General features: G+C 40.0%; 1 protein-coding gene across 1 annotated transcript in view; it reads left to right on the top strand.

Annotated features, from left to right (window-relative positions):
- DSCAM (DS cell adhesion molecule) overlaps positions 1-18,090 on the top strand; it is a 471,940-nt gene that overhangs the window by 440,594 nt on the left and 13,256 nt on the right. The window contains exons 30-32 of the mRNA XM_075772425.1: positions 1,973-2,122; positions 5,843-6,040; positions 9,330-9,632. Of these exons, the coding sequence (XP_075628540.1) occupies positions 1,973-2,122; positions 5,843-6,040; positions 9,330-9,632 (651 nt within the window). The remainder of the gene's footprint in view (positions 1-1,972; positions 2,123-5,842; positions 6,041-9,329; positions 9,633-18,090) is intronic.

Here is an 18,090-nt window from a genome sequence, read left to right as displayed (position 1 = left end):
AACTGTTTCACACAACAGATAGCAAGATGTTTCATGTGGCTGGCACATAGCTGAACTGTCATGAAAAACATAATTGTTTGGTGTTGTGGGTTTCTTCCAAATAATTTAAACACAAGATGTCTGAAATCTGAACAGAATAAAAATACAACCTGATCCCGTGACTGTGTGGTTACACACTGTGTCGAGACCCCCAAGAATGACTGATCTTGTCAGACTTCTAACTTTTTTGGATCAAAATCTGTGTAGAAGAAACCTGCGATGGCTGAGAACGTAACAGCATCCCAGGGATGGTGTGGCCAGAGAGGAAAGCTCTGAAGCCTGGAGGCAGCATCTCTGCATCTCCTGTCCATGCCCGCAATGGGGAGGGACAAGCTGCTTTAGCCCCTCACCCTGTCACACTTGCTGTCAGTCTGGCATGGGGGGGGTGTTGGCCTCAGGGGACATTTCGCAGTTTCTGCTGCAGATTTGAAAAGGACACCTGTGCTTCTTTCACTTGAAATAGAGACTTTTTTAATCCTGATTTGAGCTTCCTAAAGTTTGCCTGTGTGATGCAGTCTTTTGTGCAGGCTTCATCCTAAAGACAGTTTTTACTTTTGACTTAGAGTTGCTGCGCAATGGGGGGTTATAGTGGGAATACCATGAGCCCCTCAACTGTAGCAATGCGACCGGGGCCTTGGTAATAGCCAGCTCTCCACAAAGCACTCAGAATAAGCAGGCACTTTGGCAGTCTTTGACATAGTTTTACTGCCAAGATGCTTTATTCCCAACCTGAATAAGAGCTCATCTTTTGCCAGAGACAGAGTAATTTGATTTCATAATGCTCATTCTATTTATGGCCTTCTTTGGGTAAAAAATGCTAGTTATGTTATTGTGCAGAACTGTTCGCTTTAATGGTGTCTTGTCAAGTTAAAAACAAAAACAAAAACCAGAAATGCTTAGAAGAAGTGGATCAACCTCTGCTGAGTAGTAAATGTGTGGAAGGCCCACTGCTGTCAGTCCCCTGAGAAATATATAACAAAGCTATACAGCATAGCATAGAAGGAACTTCTTGTGGCTTTTATTACTATTAGGAATGGATAAAAAGACTGTAAAGAATGCAAAAGAAAGTCTGATATCATGCAAATATTTGTGCGGCAAGCACAGAGTCAGTGGAAGATTTATGCTGTTAAACTTCCACAATCAAGTGGACCACACTCCTCTTTGGAGCAAAATAAATACAATACAGATATCACAACTGGGGGGGGGGGGGGGGGAAGAAGGGATGTATAGCACTGGCTTTCTGCAGGGATCAAGATCTGTGTAGAAATTTGGTGCATATATCTCACCCCATAGGGAAGCAATCGGCAGTACAACCTTACAGCAGTAAAGGTCAGTGCTCACCTTTTTTCCCAGTCCTTCCCAAGGTCAGGCTTCACCTTGCACCTTTCTTTGCTGCTGCAGGAAAGCCCATAGGCAGCTGGACTATGTTGTAAGAAATTTACACAACTCACTTAAAGCTCCCCAAAGCTGCTTTTTCAAACCTACTTGTAGTGAGGTTTGGTCAGAGAGAGGTAGGTAGGACTTAGCCCTTAGCTTCCAGACCAGCAATACATGGACTTAAGGATGCTCAGCTGCCCTGCAAGTGTATTGCCATTTTCTTCACTATGGTACTCACATGCTCCCTAATAAACAGCTCCCTAAGAACAGTCTTGTGTCGTGGTCATCCCTTCTACAATATTCTGTCTCTGGAGAAAAAGCTGAGTGGTGGAGAGTTAGTTAGCAATATTCCCTAACAACCTCCTTTTGGGAAGACATGGGTGATTTCACTGAGGACATTACTAGTTATATTAATAAAAAGAAATAAATTATGTTGTTGAAAAGCTGTCAGTGGTGACACCCAGCTGAAAATAAGTCTGGGGACTTGCTGTAGAGGTGTTATGAAGGCAAACTGAAAATTCATTATTCCAGATCTGATGGGTTTCTTTACTTACAGATGACAGATCAACAGTTCTGCTCACCGATGCCGACTTTGGAGAGACATCTAAGCAGAAGTCACTGACTGTCACCCACACAGTACATTACCAGTCTGTGTCACAAGCTACAGGACCACTGGTGGATGTTTCTGATGCCCGGCCGGGAACAAGTAAGCATATAAGAGAACATGTTATCTGGAGAGGAGAAAGCTATAAGAAAATGAATACTGTGCTCCTTTTTCTTCAGTCTGAAGGTTGAGAGAAATCTATTTAGGTCAGCAGAGAATATTTCTTATACAATTGCATTTAGTGATTCAATATGGTAAAAATTGCATATGCATCTGAAATGTAGGTGTGATTTGAAATAATTCATACCTGGCTTTCATTAAACCAAATGCATGCTAGATAGTAATTTCTAGAATTTATTGAGTAAATTAGCTTAATGGCTTTTAGTGTCTAATTTTTTTTTATTGGTGATCAATCTTTATTGTATTTCAAAATACATCTTCCCCCCTTACCCCTCCATCAGGCAAGAAATACATTTCTCATTATTGCTTTTCTGAAAAAGTTGTATTTCCAGTTTTAGTTATTATGGTAAATTACTATTCCCATATACATTCATGTTGAGTTATTGTTATCGTGATTAAAATACTATAATAAATTAATATACTGCTGCAATCCATTCTTAATTTCTCTCATGAATGTGTTCCACATCTATGTATATGGAAAAGAAAATTACTAGATTGAAAGAATACTTATGAGTTAGGAATATTACCAAAGTGTAGCTCACTAGCAGCGTGCAATTTCTAAAATCTCTTGGATTATTTCTACCCTCTGACATTTTAGAATTTTTTTACTTGGTGAATTTGGTGAACATAAATGCTTGAAAGCTCAGTTGTGCATCACCTAAAATGCAGATTATTTGAAAAATCTTAATTTCATCTTCATTTCCACCCTAGTCTTTATAAATGATAGCTGTTCTAGTTTGGACCTTGCTGCTTTTCTAACTCTGACAGTGTTAAGATATGGCTAGTTATTTCTTGAGGACTAGATTAGTACATTTTTCATCTATGGAGAGGCATGACATTTAAATTAGAAGATTCAAAATATGACATTTGTTTTTGTTCTGGTACCACTCTTGTCTTGCGGCTTTAGTTCATGTACATGCTGGCTAGCCTGCTCACTAAGAGCAAATCATATTATATCAATTTGATCATGTTGGCAGATCAAGATCATCTGAGTAAACAATGGACTCCATTGTTTTCCAACCCTGCCTTTACTAATAAGAGGCACCACCCAAAAATTGCCTGCCTGTACCACACTACAGCATTTTATAGCACCAACATCTTCCATTCCTAATCCCTTTTTTGTGTGCAGTTATGTGCTTCAGTCCACTGAAGCCAGGGATACTTCCCTCAGATTAAAATGGGGTTTGACTCATGTGAGAGTATGATCTGTGTCCAGCCCAGCTTTGGGGATAGAAATCCACCATCCCTTTAATTTTGCAGTAAAGATCTGATTGCAGTAGTGTGCAGGGTTGGATCAGAGACTTTTTAGGTTGTTTTCTCTGGATTTAAGACACTAATACAGCTTTGGTAGAGGCTAGGCGATGAGATTTTGTTTAGACTCACAGCTTTCTGTGTGAAGAGGGGTTCAGTGCCCAGCTGGGCACCTCAGAGGTTATGAATCCTCCTGCCTGAGCGTGCTCACCGTTTGGCAAATATTCCCTTACAGCACTTTTTAAGTTGTTCTCTAGTTCTTTTGTATTTATTTATAAAAGAGTTATGCTCCGTGAACCTTTGCCTAGCTCACCTCAGCTCTCTACAGTTATGTTACAGCACATGACAGCAGAGCTGGCTGAACAACCGGGGCACCAGATGTGCGCTGTTTTCCATCACACTGGCAGTTCTGGCGCTCACTGTGTCTGTGTTACAGAGACCCTTACGCAGGCACAGCACAGCTGGGGCAGAGCTACTGCTCAGCTGATGCTCAGCAGGATGAGCACTGACCTCCTGTGTGCTGGCAGCAGGCTCTTCTGCCTCCTTCAAATTTCTGATGAAAGCCTACTGAGTCACGGGATCAGAGAGCAGTTGAGGGTTGGAAGGGACCCCTGGGCACTGGCTAGTTGAAAGCAAGGTCAGCTAGAGCCGGTTGCCCAGGGACATACCCAGACAACTTTTGAATACCTCCAAGGATGGAGACTCCACCACCTCTCATGCCAATCTACGCCAGTTCTCAGCCACCCTCACAGTAAAGTGTTTCCTGAAGTTCAGAGGGAAGCTCCTCCTAATGCTGGGCACCACCAAAAAGAGCCTGGCTCTGTCGTCTTTGCACCTTCCCTTCAGATATTTATGTATGATGATGAGATTCCCCCGATTCTTCTCTTCCCCAGACCAAGCAGCCCCAGCACCATGCTGAGAGTTTTCCCACCAGCACTCTCCTTCTGTCCTTCATGTCTTCCCTCACAGCAGGCACAAGGCTCGCTTCTGGCTACAGAACAGCCACGTGCCAACTTTCCACAGCTGGTTCAAGCGGTGGTTGAGACTGACAGGCTGGTCACATTGTGCCAAGTGCATTTTTGGATGGTATTCATCTGAGGCGGCTATGTGTTGTGCTACCAGGAGGATCAGTTATCAATGGCACCGGGTTCATATTTTTCCACTGCTGTAGAGGGAAGATGTGAAATAGGAGAAGGATCAGACCATAGCTGACATTTGTAAATAAATTCCTTGTTCCTTTGAAGCAGCAGAATACAAATTCTTACTGGGGTTGCTTAGGCAGAAGCAATACTCAGAGTCATTATCTGGGTATTGTTTTTTTTTTTTTTCTTTAAATTGCTTCTGCTAAAGTCTTTTACCTCAAAGACTGACAATTTCATGATTTGAATGTCAAAGAACATTTGAATAGATTTGAATTTTTCATTTCTAATACCCATTCTCTCTATTGTTAGTAATTTCCTTTCAGAAGCTTCGAAGAGAAATCCTTCAGTGCTGATTTAGTCACTTTCTGTTTGCCACATAATGAATTTTGTATTCCACTTGCTTTGTTAAGGAGTACAAGACTCACTTTTACAGAATTACTAATTAACAAAATTGAGGAGGTCAATTTTGACAGATAGTTTGCTTTTACTCCCTTGGTCACCATATTATCTCTACGATAATAAAAAATAAAACATTGCTGACCTTAAACAAGTATCAGATGATTTTTAAAGTTTAAGAAATTGTATTTTTTTACTAATTTTTTTTAATATTCAAATCTTTATGAACCTGTTCCCACTGAAACTCTGATGGCACTATTATGTTTTATATCTTGGCTACTTGTTAAAAAAATAGGGAATCTACAGCTGATGAACACCATAATATAGTAAAAGTATTAGTAAAAGGTCTGGAATAGGAAATTATATCACCATATTTCTGAGCACAGGTTTTACAAACTGAGGGCAGGTACCTGATGCAGTGTGTTTCTGAGGACACATCTACACTGATAATTTACCTTAGACTTCGCTTGAGATGTGCTGTGAAATCCCAACCAGACCTACTTGCCTTGTGCTCTTTCACTTCTCAAAGTGGATTTGGTACCGGAGAACTGCTTGTGTTGGACTAAAGGGATAAAGAATGTGTCAATGGGAGATTGGTGGGGCTGTCAGCTCTTCAGTTGCCCCCTTTTAATAATGTATGGTTTAATTCGTAAAAGGGAGTATTTCAAAAAAGCATGAGTACTTTGGTAATGAACAGCACTTCCACTGGTCTTTTTTTTTTTTCCCCCACAAAGAATGTTTTGTGGGTTTTTTTAACCAACATGATTTCAGTGGCCATCTGCTTCTGACAGGGCTTGTTTCCTTATCAATTCAAGAGTCTAGTGGCAAAGACAGTCTGTGTTATCCATCACAGATCCTACCACAAGGAGGAGTGCCAAAACCGGACCTACAGCTCGCAACCGCTACGCTAGTCAGTGGACCCTCAACAGACCTCACCCCACCATATCAGCTCATACCCTCACCACAGACTGGAGGCTGCCCACACCCAGGCCAGCAGGATCAGTGGACAAGGAAAGCGACAGCTACAGCGTCAGCCCCTCGCAGGACACAGGTACGAGGCTCTGCAGGGCTGCGCTGTGAAAACGGGACAGCAGTAGCTGCAGTAACCTTCTTGGTCCTTGGTGCACTCCATTTGGTGCTTAGGCGTCATTATTTTTTTCTTGCTAGGGTGTTTTTCTATAGGCTATTTATAAGGGGTGCCACAAATGCATATAGTGCTAATGATAACAAATATTGTGCATGTGGTTTCTTATGCCACACAGGCATACTAGAGTCCTTTGAAAGACATGGTGGTATTCCTGTAGCTGAAGTGCTGTACTTCCTGTATCTGAAGGAACAAGTAGGAGAATTTGCTGCATGAAATGGCATTGACCAGGAAGGGGCAGTATTAGCAACCAAGAATATGCCTGAGTTGTAGGTGGAATGGTTTTAAGGTTTGAGCTACATTGAGGTTAGTCTTTTCCTTTTCCCATTCATGTAATACATTCATAAGGTTTATTCTAAGCTGAAAAAATGAGAGGGAAAAATCTGGAATGAGAGTCCAAGTGAAAATCCATTCATATCACTGAATACTGCAGCAGCTAGCTCTGATTTTCCTGAGAAACAGCATAGGTTTTATTCCTCTAGATGATAAGTGGGGAGATGCTGAATAAGTACTCTGCCTGCAGTCTTAATCTCTTTTTGATGTCTTTACATTATAAATGCAATTGTAACTGAAAAAAAGAAGGTTTGTCCTCTGCCTTACACTGAACAAGTGACCAAAAAAAAAGAAAAGGGCAAATACATGAGTAAATGATTAAGCAGAAGAACACTCACGAAGCAAACTTAATAAAGGTCAAATATGAAGAAAGATAAAATACTATTTAAAGGTATGCCTGACAAAAGTGAATCCAGGCTTACTCTGGCCTCCTCAGAAAGAATTGCTTACCTTCCATCCTGATTTTAGGGGAAAAGTGTCAGTCATGTGAAAAAGCTATGTGTTAGACCTATGAAGCAGCAGGTGTGACTGGCCTTTCACCATGAAAACCAGTATGACGGTTTTTATTCTCTCTATAAGCATCTGACTTCCCTTACATCCAGTAATTTATAGGTTGGAGTTCTCATCTTTTCACGACTCATCCTCTTAAACTTGCAGACCCCTATGTTGTCTCCATAGGGTAATGGCACTCGACAGGTACTCCTAGCCAGCTGACAAACTTCATTCTGATTTCTTCAGGTAGAATTATCATGAGGCTTTAAGGATTAACTCTACTAGCTATACAGGTACAAATATAAATAGCAAATGTTATCTCAGAAACCCTTTTTGTAGACATTCCAGATTTCAGGTGCACTTGCATGTGTTCTGACATTTTGTCACTCAAGGATGTTTTCCAATGTGTGTGGCAAAGGGCAGAGAATTCAATTTGCTGTGTGGTTTAATAGACAAACTACATGCAATTTTATAAACAGACTTCATAGTTTATGTTTTAATGTGGATACTTTCCTACTCTGTGTCTACCCTTGAACACACAGTGATTTATGTAAGGGATAGCAAGCTTTAGGTCATGCTCAAGAAAGGTTTTCTGGTGCCAAAATGTAGCTCTATTATGACACTTGCTTTCTGGGGAAAGAATAGAGTCAGTTTAAGTACTTCAGAAGTTTAAAATTTTCAAATAAACATTGTAATAGATGTAACCAAATCATGTGTTCAAGAATCAGTTGAACTAATGTGCAACTTTGATCACTTTTCAGATCAGTTCAGATTTCTGAATCTAGTTGATGCAGTTGATATTTGGCAGAATTTAGCACTTCTTGTCAAACTAATTCCAGGTAGCATTTAAGCTTAGGAGAAATGTATTGCAGCAATTCATAGCTGTAACTAAGTTCTACTATTCTAACTGCAGGACATTAGAAATCTTCTCACTAATCTAGGTTTCATGAAGTTCATTTTGGACTTGGATGAACTTTCATCAAATCTGAAATAGGTGTTCAAGCAGATTCTCCTTGGGATAGTCTCACCAGGGCATGGCATATAGGAAGCTGCAGGTCCTGAGCTTCATTGACCAGAGCAGGACCTTTGCATGACCATCATATTTACAGACGCTGCTCTATGGCACTGGGCAACTGCAGCCTTCCAGGATTTTCTAGTTGACCAGAAATTTGGAAAGACATTATTTTGGTTTTTTGATTTACAAATCAAACTTGAAAAACAGAATGATGTTTCCTGTGGGAAAAAAAAGCCTTGTTTAAGTTCTGGCCAGCTCAAAATCTTAAACAAGTTACAGCATATTGTAGAAGTATTTGTCATTTTAAATAACGTATGGTCCTATTTACCTTGGAGGAGGAGTGTTGTTCTTTGTGCACAATGAAAACTGATGCAAGGATCCTAGCACACAATAAAATAGATAAAGATTTGCAATAAAACACAGTTGCCTCTGGCTGCTATAGGAGTCCCATTTTTATGAATTAGCTATTACATTTTGCCTGTTTATTGAACATCACCACAAAGTCTGAAATTGTATAGATCTTGTGATGAAACATGACTTCTGCCCAAGGAACTTTTGAAAGTCCTCTGCTCTTCCAGCCCACTGAAGTAGAAGCGTGATGGGTGCAACAGACCAGTGATTTGTCCTCACAGAAGTGAGCGCTGCATTTCCAGAATGCTTTTTAATGTATCAGTAGCCATTTACATCTTCAACAATAGTGCTTAAGAAATACTGATATTCTCAGAAACTCATCAGCAGAAAAGAACAGCTTCTAGGTCATAATAGCCCATGTGTCAAATATGAAGCCCCCATTAGCTTCAGCAGCATTGAAAAAAGCACCTGAATGACTGCAGGCTGGTAGCTCCCAAACAATATTGCTTTCTTAAGACCTTTGTTCCGTATGAAAATGTTTGAACAATGAAGCAGGTACAGAAGGACTATCCTTTCTTACCTAGACATCACGTCACAGAAATATTTCTGAGATGCAGGAAAAAGATAATGTAAAGAAGCTGTTCCTCATTCTGTTAAATCTGTTTCTAACATTTTTAAGGCATTTAACTTTTAGAGAAATTATTTTTGTTAAAAAGTAACCTTTTTCATGTATTAAAGTTTATTTCTTCTAAACCATGAATTTAATGCTAAGCCACATAATGCTGCTAGCAGAATAAGACTTCACTTTAGATTATCTGTAATTATCAAGTAACTGACTAAACTAAAATTTTGCAGACATTTATAGTGAAGCAGACTCATTTAAATTACCTTGATAATTTCAAGGGCTCTGCATTTTATTAAGAAATACTATCATGTTCATAGTTTTTCTTCCAAAAAAGATTGTGCAGATGTTTTCTTTCTCCCATTATTTATATTTCTGTTCAGATCGAGCGAGAAGCAGCATGGTCTCTACAGAAAGTGCCTCCTCAACATACGAAGAGCTAGCGAGAGCGTACGAGCATGCAAAAATGGAAGAGCAGCTGAGACATGCCAAGTTCACCATTACAGAATGCTTCATATCAGACACATCATCGGAGCAGCTCACGGCAGGGACTAATGACTACACAGACAGTCTGACCTCAAGCACGCCATCAGAGTCGGGGATTTGCAGGTTTACAGCATCCCCCCCCAAACCTCAGGATGGAGGGCGAGTGATGAACATGGCAGTTCCAAAGGCACATCGGCCAGGTGAGACACTAGAGGTAACATTTTGGTCCGTGGGGGTGAGCATTTCACCCCATGCCTAGACTGGTTAACAGGAAAGGGTGTATCACAAGGAAGAAAGTGCACAATAACTATTTACAGAGATAAATTATTTTGTCCCAGCTAACATAACATTTGTGTATATTCTCCCATGTACAGAAAAATGAGGAACTTGGAAATTCAGATCAGAAAGGGACTGTCTAGGCCATCAAATCCACTCCTCTACAGCTGCAGCCATCAGGCAATAGACTCTTCTGGGATAAATAAGATCATATGAGGATACCTGTGCCCATGTCCAACTCAAACCACCCACTAATAAAATGAGTCTTACAGCAATACTTTGTGCTTGAGAGCAAAGGTTTGGTATCAGAACAGTTCACAAAGACAGATTGTACAAGATATACCATCCCTTCTGCCTTCTAGCTTGTCAAAGATGTAATAACCCTTCAGTGACGTTCTTGAGCTGTTATACCCTCTTTGACATCTCCTGATATCAAACTAGGATTATCTAAAGGGAGGAGAATAAAAAAAGGAGAAAATTAAGACAGTGCAATAGCTCAAGGAATATGGAGCCTTTTACCTTCAGACAAATTTAAACCCACACCAACTTCTTGCTGACTGAAGGTGCCTGAGGGACATCCAACTATTGGGCTCAATCAAATTTCCAGTTCACAAAGCATGTTGTTTCTAGTGATATCCAAGTGCACAATAGCATAGGTAGATTATTAGTGGTACTCTGAGATCAAACACGTTATAAAATCTTCTCAGAAGATTCGTCAGTATTTGTTACAGAATACATGATGTGAAGAGTATTCAAATGGAAAAAAGGCATAATTATATTTGTGTGCTTTCTGAAAACATGATTTATTTTATTTTATTTTATTTTTATTTGGTATATACATTTGCCAATGTGGGTGGGGCTACTTATATACACAAAAAGTAATCAGTAGTGCTCATATATGTAAAAAAGAGTAACAAGTAAACTACGGTATTTTGCTTAATATACACCATAAATGGAAAAGCAGTTGTTGTGAGGACAGAGGAATGGAAGACAGTGGTATCAGGAGAGCCATTCAAAAGTAGGACCGGGCACTGAAAAGAAAGCATAAAGGATTTTTCTAGAGAAAGCTAAAAGAACATGGGAAGAAAAAGACCAAGCAGAAGGCAGAAAGTTAAAAAACACAAGGCAGGAAATTAGTGTTTCATACAGATAGATAAGAAGGAAAATAAGTAGGAAATAAAATAGTGAGAGAAATGACTGATTTCTGTGTAGTCACAGAACCACAAACTCAGGAGCTGTAGAAATAGATAGATAGAAATAATTTTCATTTCTAACTCAAAAAAGTAAGATAAATATTTGTCCTTGCTCTGCTAAAGGGAAGCATCTGCATTCACATCTAAGTCAAAATTGCAGCCCTCTCCTTCCAGTCAGTCAACAAACATTTTTTATCATTTCTTTAACAAATAGCTTACTCTCTTTCTTTCATGTTCCAAATACATTATTTATGCATATTTAGTGTTTGGAAATACTCTAATATATTCCATATAAAGATGATTTTCTTGAGGGCATGCAGCATCAAAATTTGGTCCCTGTGCTTGACTTAAAAGCTTCCAAAGTTGAAACATCATCAGAGCCCCTCTAGTGAACTACAGACTTGTAGCCATCTTTAGCTCTGTTAGTTTAAATGGCTTGATTTTTTGCCTGCTTTTCTTGATCAGCTTTAGTTTTCCTTTGCAGTAAGGAAATGAAATATGTTAGGAAATGAATAATTTGCTTCAATACCTTGCAAAAAATTAAGAGTTCCAGTGGAGCAACTCGAGTGTTGGCCCATAAAAATTGAATGATATGTTATGAAAGGTTACTTTAGGAAGGGCTTTAAACAAAATGTATAGGTAAAAAGAATTTTCAGTAGTAGCAGACAGACCAATATTTTTAGTGTTCAAATCAGTAAGGAAGGGCTCACTGGGCATCTTCTTTCACCCACCACCTCAGAAATTCTGCAGAAGTAATTAATAATTCAAATACAATTAATCAAACTAATTCTACATTTGGGAACATGAAGAAGAAATTAAAAAGTTAAGGTATTTAGATTATGTAGATGAGAACATCTGAGATGAAACAGTGACTATGCTTCTTCAGCACATCTTTATTCTTCCTTTAAGTCAGTCTTTTCTTTCAAGGTAACTTTTACCTCTTTTCATGGTGCTTTGCTTTTCTTCTCCCCCAACTTGATCTCATTCTTGTACAATGTCACTTTCAATAACTTATGCTTCCTTCTTCCTAATTTCTGATCTCATTTTTCAAATTGCCTGTAATGCTACCCATTGCAACTTTTATGGTTGCAATAAATGTTTAGGAGTCTGCAGTAAGTAGTATTTGTTTTTGAAAATAATCCCCAACAATTATAAGACAACCTCAGAAAGCCTGTAACAAAAAATTTGATAAATGGGACATTTTGAAACTAATCTACCCAATGGCAAGGTGGCAAGGCTGCAACTTTACTCAAGAAAGGTAATGATGGAATTTACTGGTGAAGACTTTGTCAGCCATAACTGACTGAGCTATTACAACACATATTTCTTAGCTTGTTGCTACCATGTTTGGTACGAGCAAGCAAAATATGAGACCACCTGAGGCTTTACTTCAGAAGACCTTCCTGTGAGTTTCCAAGGGCATCCCAAATCATGTCACTGATTGTTCCTTTGCTGTTCCTGAGCATCTCGTAGGATTCTTTTGTACCTGTATAGTCAAGCTAGCTCATCAAACCATCTGCTTTATCCAACACGTAGCATTTGAGACCTCAGATTGCTCCAAACTGAGATAGTTAATGATTAAGGAGTAGGGAACCTGAATGCTTTTTCACTGGAGGAGGAAAAGGGGTGATCAAGATTCAGTGACTTCTATTCTGGGGACCAACATCAACCTGCTATGACGTTCCCAAATTCCATTGAAAGTCTTTTCATTCAGAAATTGAATCGAAACATTCGATCACCTCATAGCTTGAATTATATTTGGATGGCTCATCAGATGTCTAGGCAAGCTTTCTTAGCCATGAGGCTACTTCTAGTTGTCTGTACAAGCAGCTGTAGATGTTTTCTGCACCATTGTCTTGACACTGGCCAAAACTTTCAAGTGCATAGAGAAGGTATTATTAAACAGTCTTCAATAAAAAATGTTTTAGGAGTTGCATTTTTCTTAAACTTTTCAAAAGTTATAACTACAGGAAATTGAATAGAGAAGTAAGATTTTTTAACTAATTCCTACATTCAGTGTTTTCAAAGCATGTCTTTGAAATGCATCCTTGCATTCTGATCTTTACAACTCCATTTTTGGAAAAAGATTAGATTATTTGTAGGCTTTGCTTCAGCATCAACAATAACATAATTGTTTTTTCTTTAATAATAACACATTATAAACCACTAAGAAACTGAAATTGCTGCTTAACAAAAGCTTCTGCTTAGCTTCCAAAAATGAAAGGATGGATGCAGACCTGGGTTTTTGTGGACTTCACAGAGCTGGCAGACCTAATCTGTGCAGGCCTTGAAGCTGACACACTGCAGATGGTGACGGTTCTCCATAAGCCATCAGAATAGTTATGTGTCCCAGGAGGCACATTAAAAGAGAAAATTGAAACAGTAGAAATAGCACAGCAGTATTTTAAACATGTGGGATAAATCATATCCTTTAGAAAAGCGGGTCTTCAATTCCTAAACCTCTGTGCAGTGTTAATATTCTTCATGGTATAAAAATGCTGTCAATACATTGTTAGCATTGCATCTTTCTCAGCATCAAAACTCCCAGAAGTTTGGGATTATGATTATTGTTTTCCTCTCCACAGTGATCACTAACTAGAAGTTTGGTTAGCAAGATCAGGTCCTCAAGGAATAGGCAGACTGGGCAATCATCTCAACAGTATACTAGGTCCTTCTGGATCAAAACTGAGGCACTTTTTCATATTAATATTCAGAAATTTCAACAAATGTTACCCAAAGTTTACCTGGGAGGTTGACAGATGAGTCAGTCCTTTGTTCTCCAAAGTTATCGTTCAAACCTTGCATTCAGAAACTGGGTGGGACAGAAATTTGAAAGAAATATACTCTCTTCCTACCTCCCACTGTGCCATCAAAGAGTCTATAATGTTAAAAAGTGGAAGATAATTGTAGAGTTTGAAAAAAGTTTTATAATAATGTTTTCTGTTTTAAAATTATTAACCACAAATTGAGTTATCATAACAATTATTCTTAACTGCAATAAACATTGCAGTAGCACTTTATTAAAAATAGATTCCCCTTATTATAATTTTAAATCTCAGTAATAGCCTCAGCCAAGAAGGCTCTTGGGTTTTTTCCACTCTTTACTTCTAAATTATTGTGCTTGACAAAAGAACAGCTATTAACTGGGAAATATTTTGATATTTCTGTACTTCCCAAGTGCTATTTATGTCTTTTTTTGTGAACAGACCACTTACTTGTATCCTCTGGCAATGGAATTCATGCTTGGAAGAAATAATATCTGACCAGTGCTTGAATAGGCAATATCTAGAAAGTTTTCATCAGATCTCTTGCTATTTGCAGAAACTTCCCTTTCACAGGGGTACTGCAAAACTCAGACCCTCAGATTATATTTTTCTCTCATGCTAATCAGCATTAAAAGGACTTCTTCAAATATCATAGAATCCTAGAATGGTTTGGGTTGGAAGGGACCTTAATGATCATCTAGTTCCAACCCCCCCTGACATAGGCAGGGACACCCTCCACTAGACCAGGTTGCCCAAAGCCCCATCCAACTTGGCCTTGAACACTGCCAGGGAGGGGTCATCTAAAACCTCTCTGGGCAACCTGTTCCAGTGTCTCATCACCCTCACACATCTTCCTTATATCTAATCTCAACCTACCCTCTCTCAGTTTAAAACCATTACCCCTGGTCCTATCACTCCATGCCCTTGTTGACAGACCCTCTCCAGATTTCTTGTAGGCCCTCTTCAGGTACTGGAAGGCTGCTATAAGGTCTCCCCAGAGCCTTCTCTTCTCCAGGCTGAACAACCTCAACTGTCTCACCATGTTAGAGAGGTGCTCCAGCCCTCTGATCATCTTCGTGGCCTTCCTCTGCACTTGCTCTAACAGCTCCATGTCCTTCTTATGTTGGGGGGCTCAGGGCTGAACACAGAGTGGAGTAAACGAGGAGAATCACTTCCCTTGACCTGTCGGTCATGCTTCTTTTGATGCAGCCCAGGATACGTTTGGCTTTCTGGGATGCAGGAAGTCCTCCACCTGAGCACACCTTTTGCAGGCAGGTCTGCTGCCTATCCCTGCCCCAGGAGAAAAGTCTGGGCACTTTCTGCAGCCTGAGGTCTGCACTGCAGCCTCTCCCTTCAGCAGCTCCATCTGGGTGGAGGCATCAGCCACTGCTGGGGTAGATGGTGCAGATGCCCCAGCCAGAGCTGCAGCCTTTGCTCTCAGACAAGTGCCCACCATTCTGCCTTGAGGGTTGGGTAGGATGGATGCCCTTGGCCTGTCACAGAATGGTGCCTGGTTGCTGAGTTATGTGTACTTCAAGTCTCCCACTCAGCCAGTGGAATGCCCCTCCTTCAAAAATGCGCCCTCCCTGCGCACCGTCCCGTGCCAACTGCGGCGTCACATCCTGATTGACACACCATGCTGTGTTTGGCTGCTCTGGTCATGGTGCTCCTGGTAGCTGGTGCTCCCTGGGCTGCCTTGTGTAGGTGTGGGGCGGCTGCCATGGCTCTGGCAACACCCAGCCTGTGTCGGCATCTCCCGCAAGAGCTACCGGCTCCTGGTGCGTCTCTTCGCTCCCTCAGCGTTTCCCTGTCTCAGGAAGACCCCTTGTGTGCCAAGATCTGCTGCTGAGGGCCAGGGTGGCTCTGGAGCAGCTCCCCTTGGTGACTGACTGAGATATATAACATTATCCTTAAATATATTATCCTCATTATCCTTATATATATTACATTATTCTTAAGGGATAGCTTCACTTAGACTAGGCAGAAACTTGTCTACCTGATGTCACAAAACAAGTGTGAGCTCATTTTGACAATCCTGCTTCCTTGCCTTTTTGGAGGCCACATTAATGTATAAACCCTGAAGTACTAACAGCATCTCAGATACACTTCCAGAGAAGATATCTCATTCACTGGGTATATCAGACTAGGGAATTTTGAAATCCATTTAAACTATCCGAAGGTTTTATATCTCAGAACTTCCTCTACAAACTTCCAGCTGATGAAAGGAATCAGTTTGGAAAGAAACCTGCATGTGGGTGGAGAGAAAAGGCAGTTGCAGCCAGGCAAACTCTGAAGAAAAAAAAGATTTTCCTGAGACTAATTTCACAGCCATGAAGATGGCAAGAACACCCCGTTTCTCCATAGGGATGCTGAGTGCTCTCCTTGGTCCCTACACCTGCACAAAGCAGGAGCACCAGTTTGCCAAGCCCCTGCTCCACTGGAAGCATTCTCCTCTTGCTGTCCTTGTGCTGCTGGTTGATGCACGAGGGCAGAGCTCCATCCTCTGTCTGCCAGCCCTCCTGCTTGGCCTCTCCGTCCCAGAGGAGGAGATCTGGCCAGCAGCCACTGCCTTCTTGCAGCAGCCAGAGGACAGGACAGGCCTGTGCTCAGTCAGGCCCTTAGCAAGCAAGTATGGACACTTCTTTGGTCTGGGTTTCTCAGTTGGGCACCTAAGTCAAGCAGCCCTAAGTGTAGCCCTAAGCCTACTGCATATTTAAGAGAAAAGACGTGAACACTGGTCTAACCTCTCCAGCTTTGCTGAATGATCAAGTTCTTTCAGTATTTAAGATGCCTTAATTAGCATTCTTGACCCAATTTACAAATTTTTTGCTGCTTTGACTAATCCTGCAAACTTGAACAGGAAAGTCTTAGCTTGTAGAAAAGCCTTAAGCCACAGAATACAATTACTTTATTAAATAATTGTTTACAAGGATCCCTTAAAATAGAGGCTGGACATCACCTGCAGTGCATAAATGTTGTGTTAAACATCCAAGCCAAGACACAAATCTTCTTTTCCAGTATTCAGTCACTACAGCTAAAAATAAGCTGCTTAGCACAATAAGGAAAATATGAACCATGAAGTAATAGAAAGTACAGTATATTTCCAATGTCAGGCCTGTAACTGGAGATAAAAAGATGTGAAATCTTTTCCACTGATCTATGAGTTCAAGGGTGAAGGAGCTATTTCCCTCTTCTACCAATGCAAGCGAGTGTGACATAGTGGTGGAGTCTATTTAGAGACTTGCTTTCTATTGAAAAGTTGCTGACAGCGCTCCATAAGCTGCAGCAGTAACTGAATCCGATACAAATTCAGCCACTGGGGATTCAGTAATGGCTGGGACTCTTGACTTAGGGCCTCCAGCTCACCTTTTGCCTCCTTTTCCCATGCCTATTATATTATTCTGCATTGACTGAAAATAGAATTGTACAGTTCCACTGTTTCCAGATCCAGAACTGTATTTCTTGAAGATGTGTGGGAACCTATGTTTGACCTTTATTGTTCAGAAATCCCACAGCAAAGTAAGAAAAGGATAACATATAGATTGTTTTCTTTTTTTAGTTATACACTTGCATTGTCTGGTTTCAAATACTATGTAATATATACAAATAAAGATATATGTATATATACACACTATATATAGTGTGTATATAGAATGAAGAAATCATCATCCTGACTCCACAAATGGCGACCAAGGTCCAGTTCTGTGAAAACCACATAAAGAGACAAATCAAAATAGGAAGGTGAGAAAACAGCAAGACAGGCAGAACAGTTGTAAGTGGGAAAAATAACTGCTTGCCTATGTTTTTAACTATAGAAAATATTCTTAACGTGTATGTTAACTTACTTGTATGTATACTTACTTACACATATGTGACAGATTCTGAAATTACTCACTTCGATGTGTATAACTAACGTTACCATATTAAATTATCTGGTGACTGTAACATTCTTTTTATTTTCTATTGCTCTGTTGGAAAACTAGAAACATGTCACAAAGAGACAAACTGTTGCTTCTTATCATAAAAATGGCACATCGGTAAAGAGAGCAAATTGTCTTTATCCTGTCTCAGTGGATAGGATAAAACCACTCAGGTTTTATTTCTGCAGAGTATCAGGAGCTTTTTCTCCTTCTGCTGTGAAAAGCTGAATGTTCTGCAAGGATTAAAACCATTTAATTCTGCATTTAATTTGACATGACTACATACTTGAAATCATTGGCTTGCATTATTTTTCTGGTGGATTTACAGAGAGGAAGGTTCACACTGCAAGTTTTTTAACCTTGCCAGTACAATAAAAATGAACCTAAACAGGTCCAGATCAGAAGCTAAGATGTTATGAGATCATGAAGGAAAACTAAATCAGTGCGAATCATCAGTTTAAATAGGGCAGCTGTTTGGTTACAAATATGACATTTCTGTGCAAT

The sequence above is a fragment of the Balearica regulorum genome, chromosome 1 (assembly GCF_011004875.1).
Source record: "Balearica regulorum gibbericeps isolate bBalReg1 chromosome 1, bBalReg1.pri, whole genome shotgun sequence".
NCBI lineage: Eukaryota > Metazoa > Chordata > Aves > Gruiformes > Gruidae > Balearica > Balearica regulorum.
This window is presented reverse-complemented; position numbering and strand designations above follow the sequence as displayed.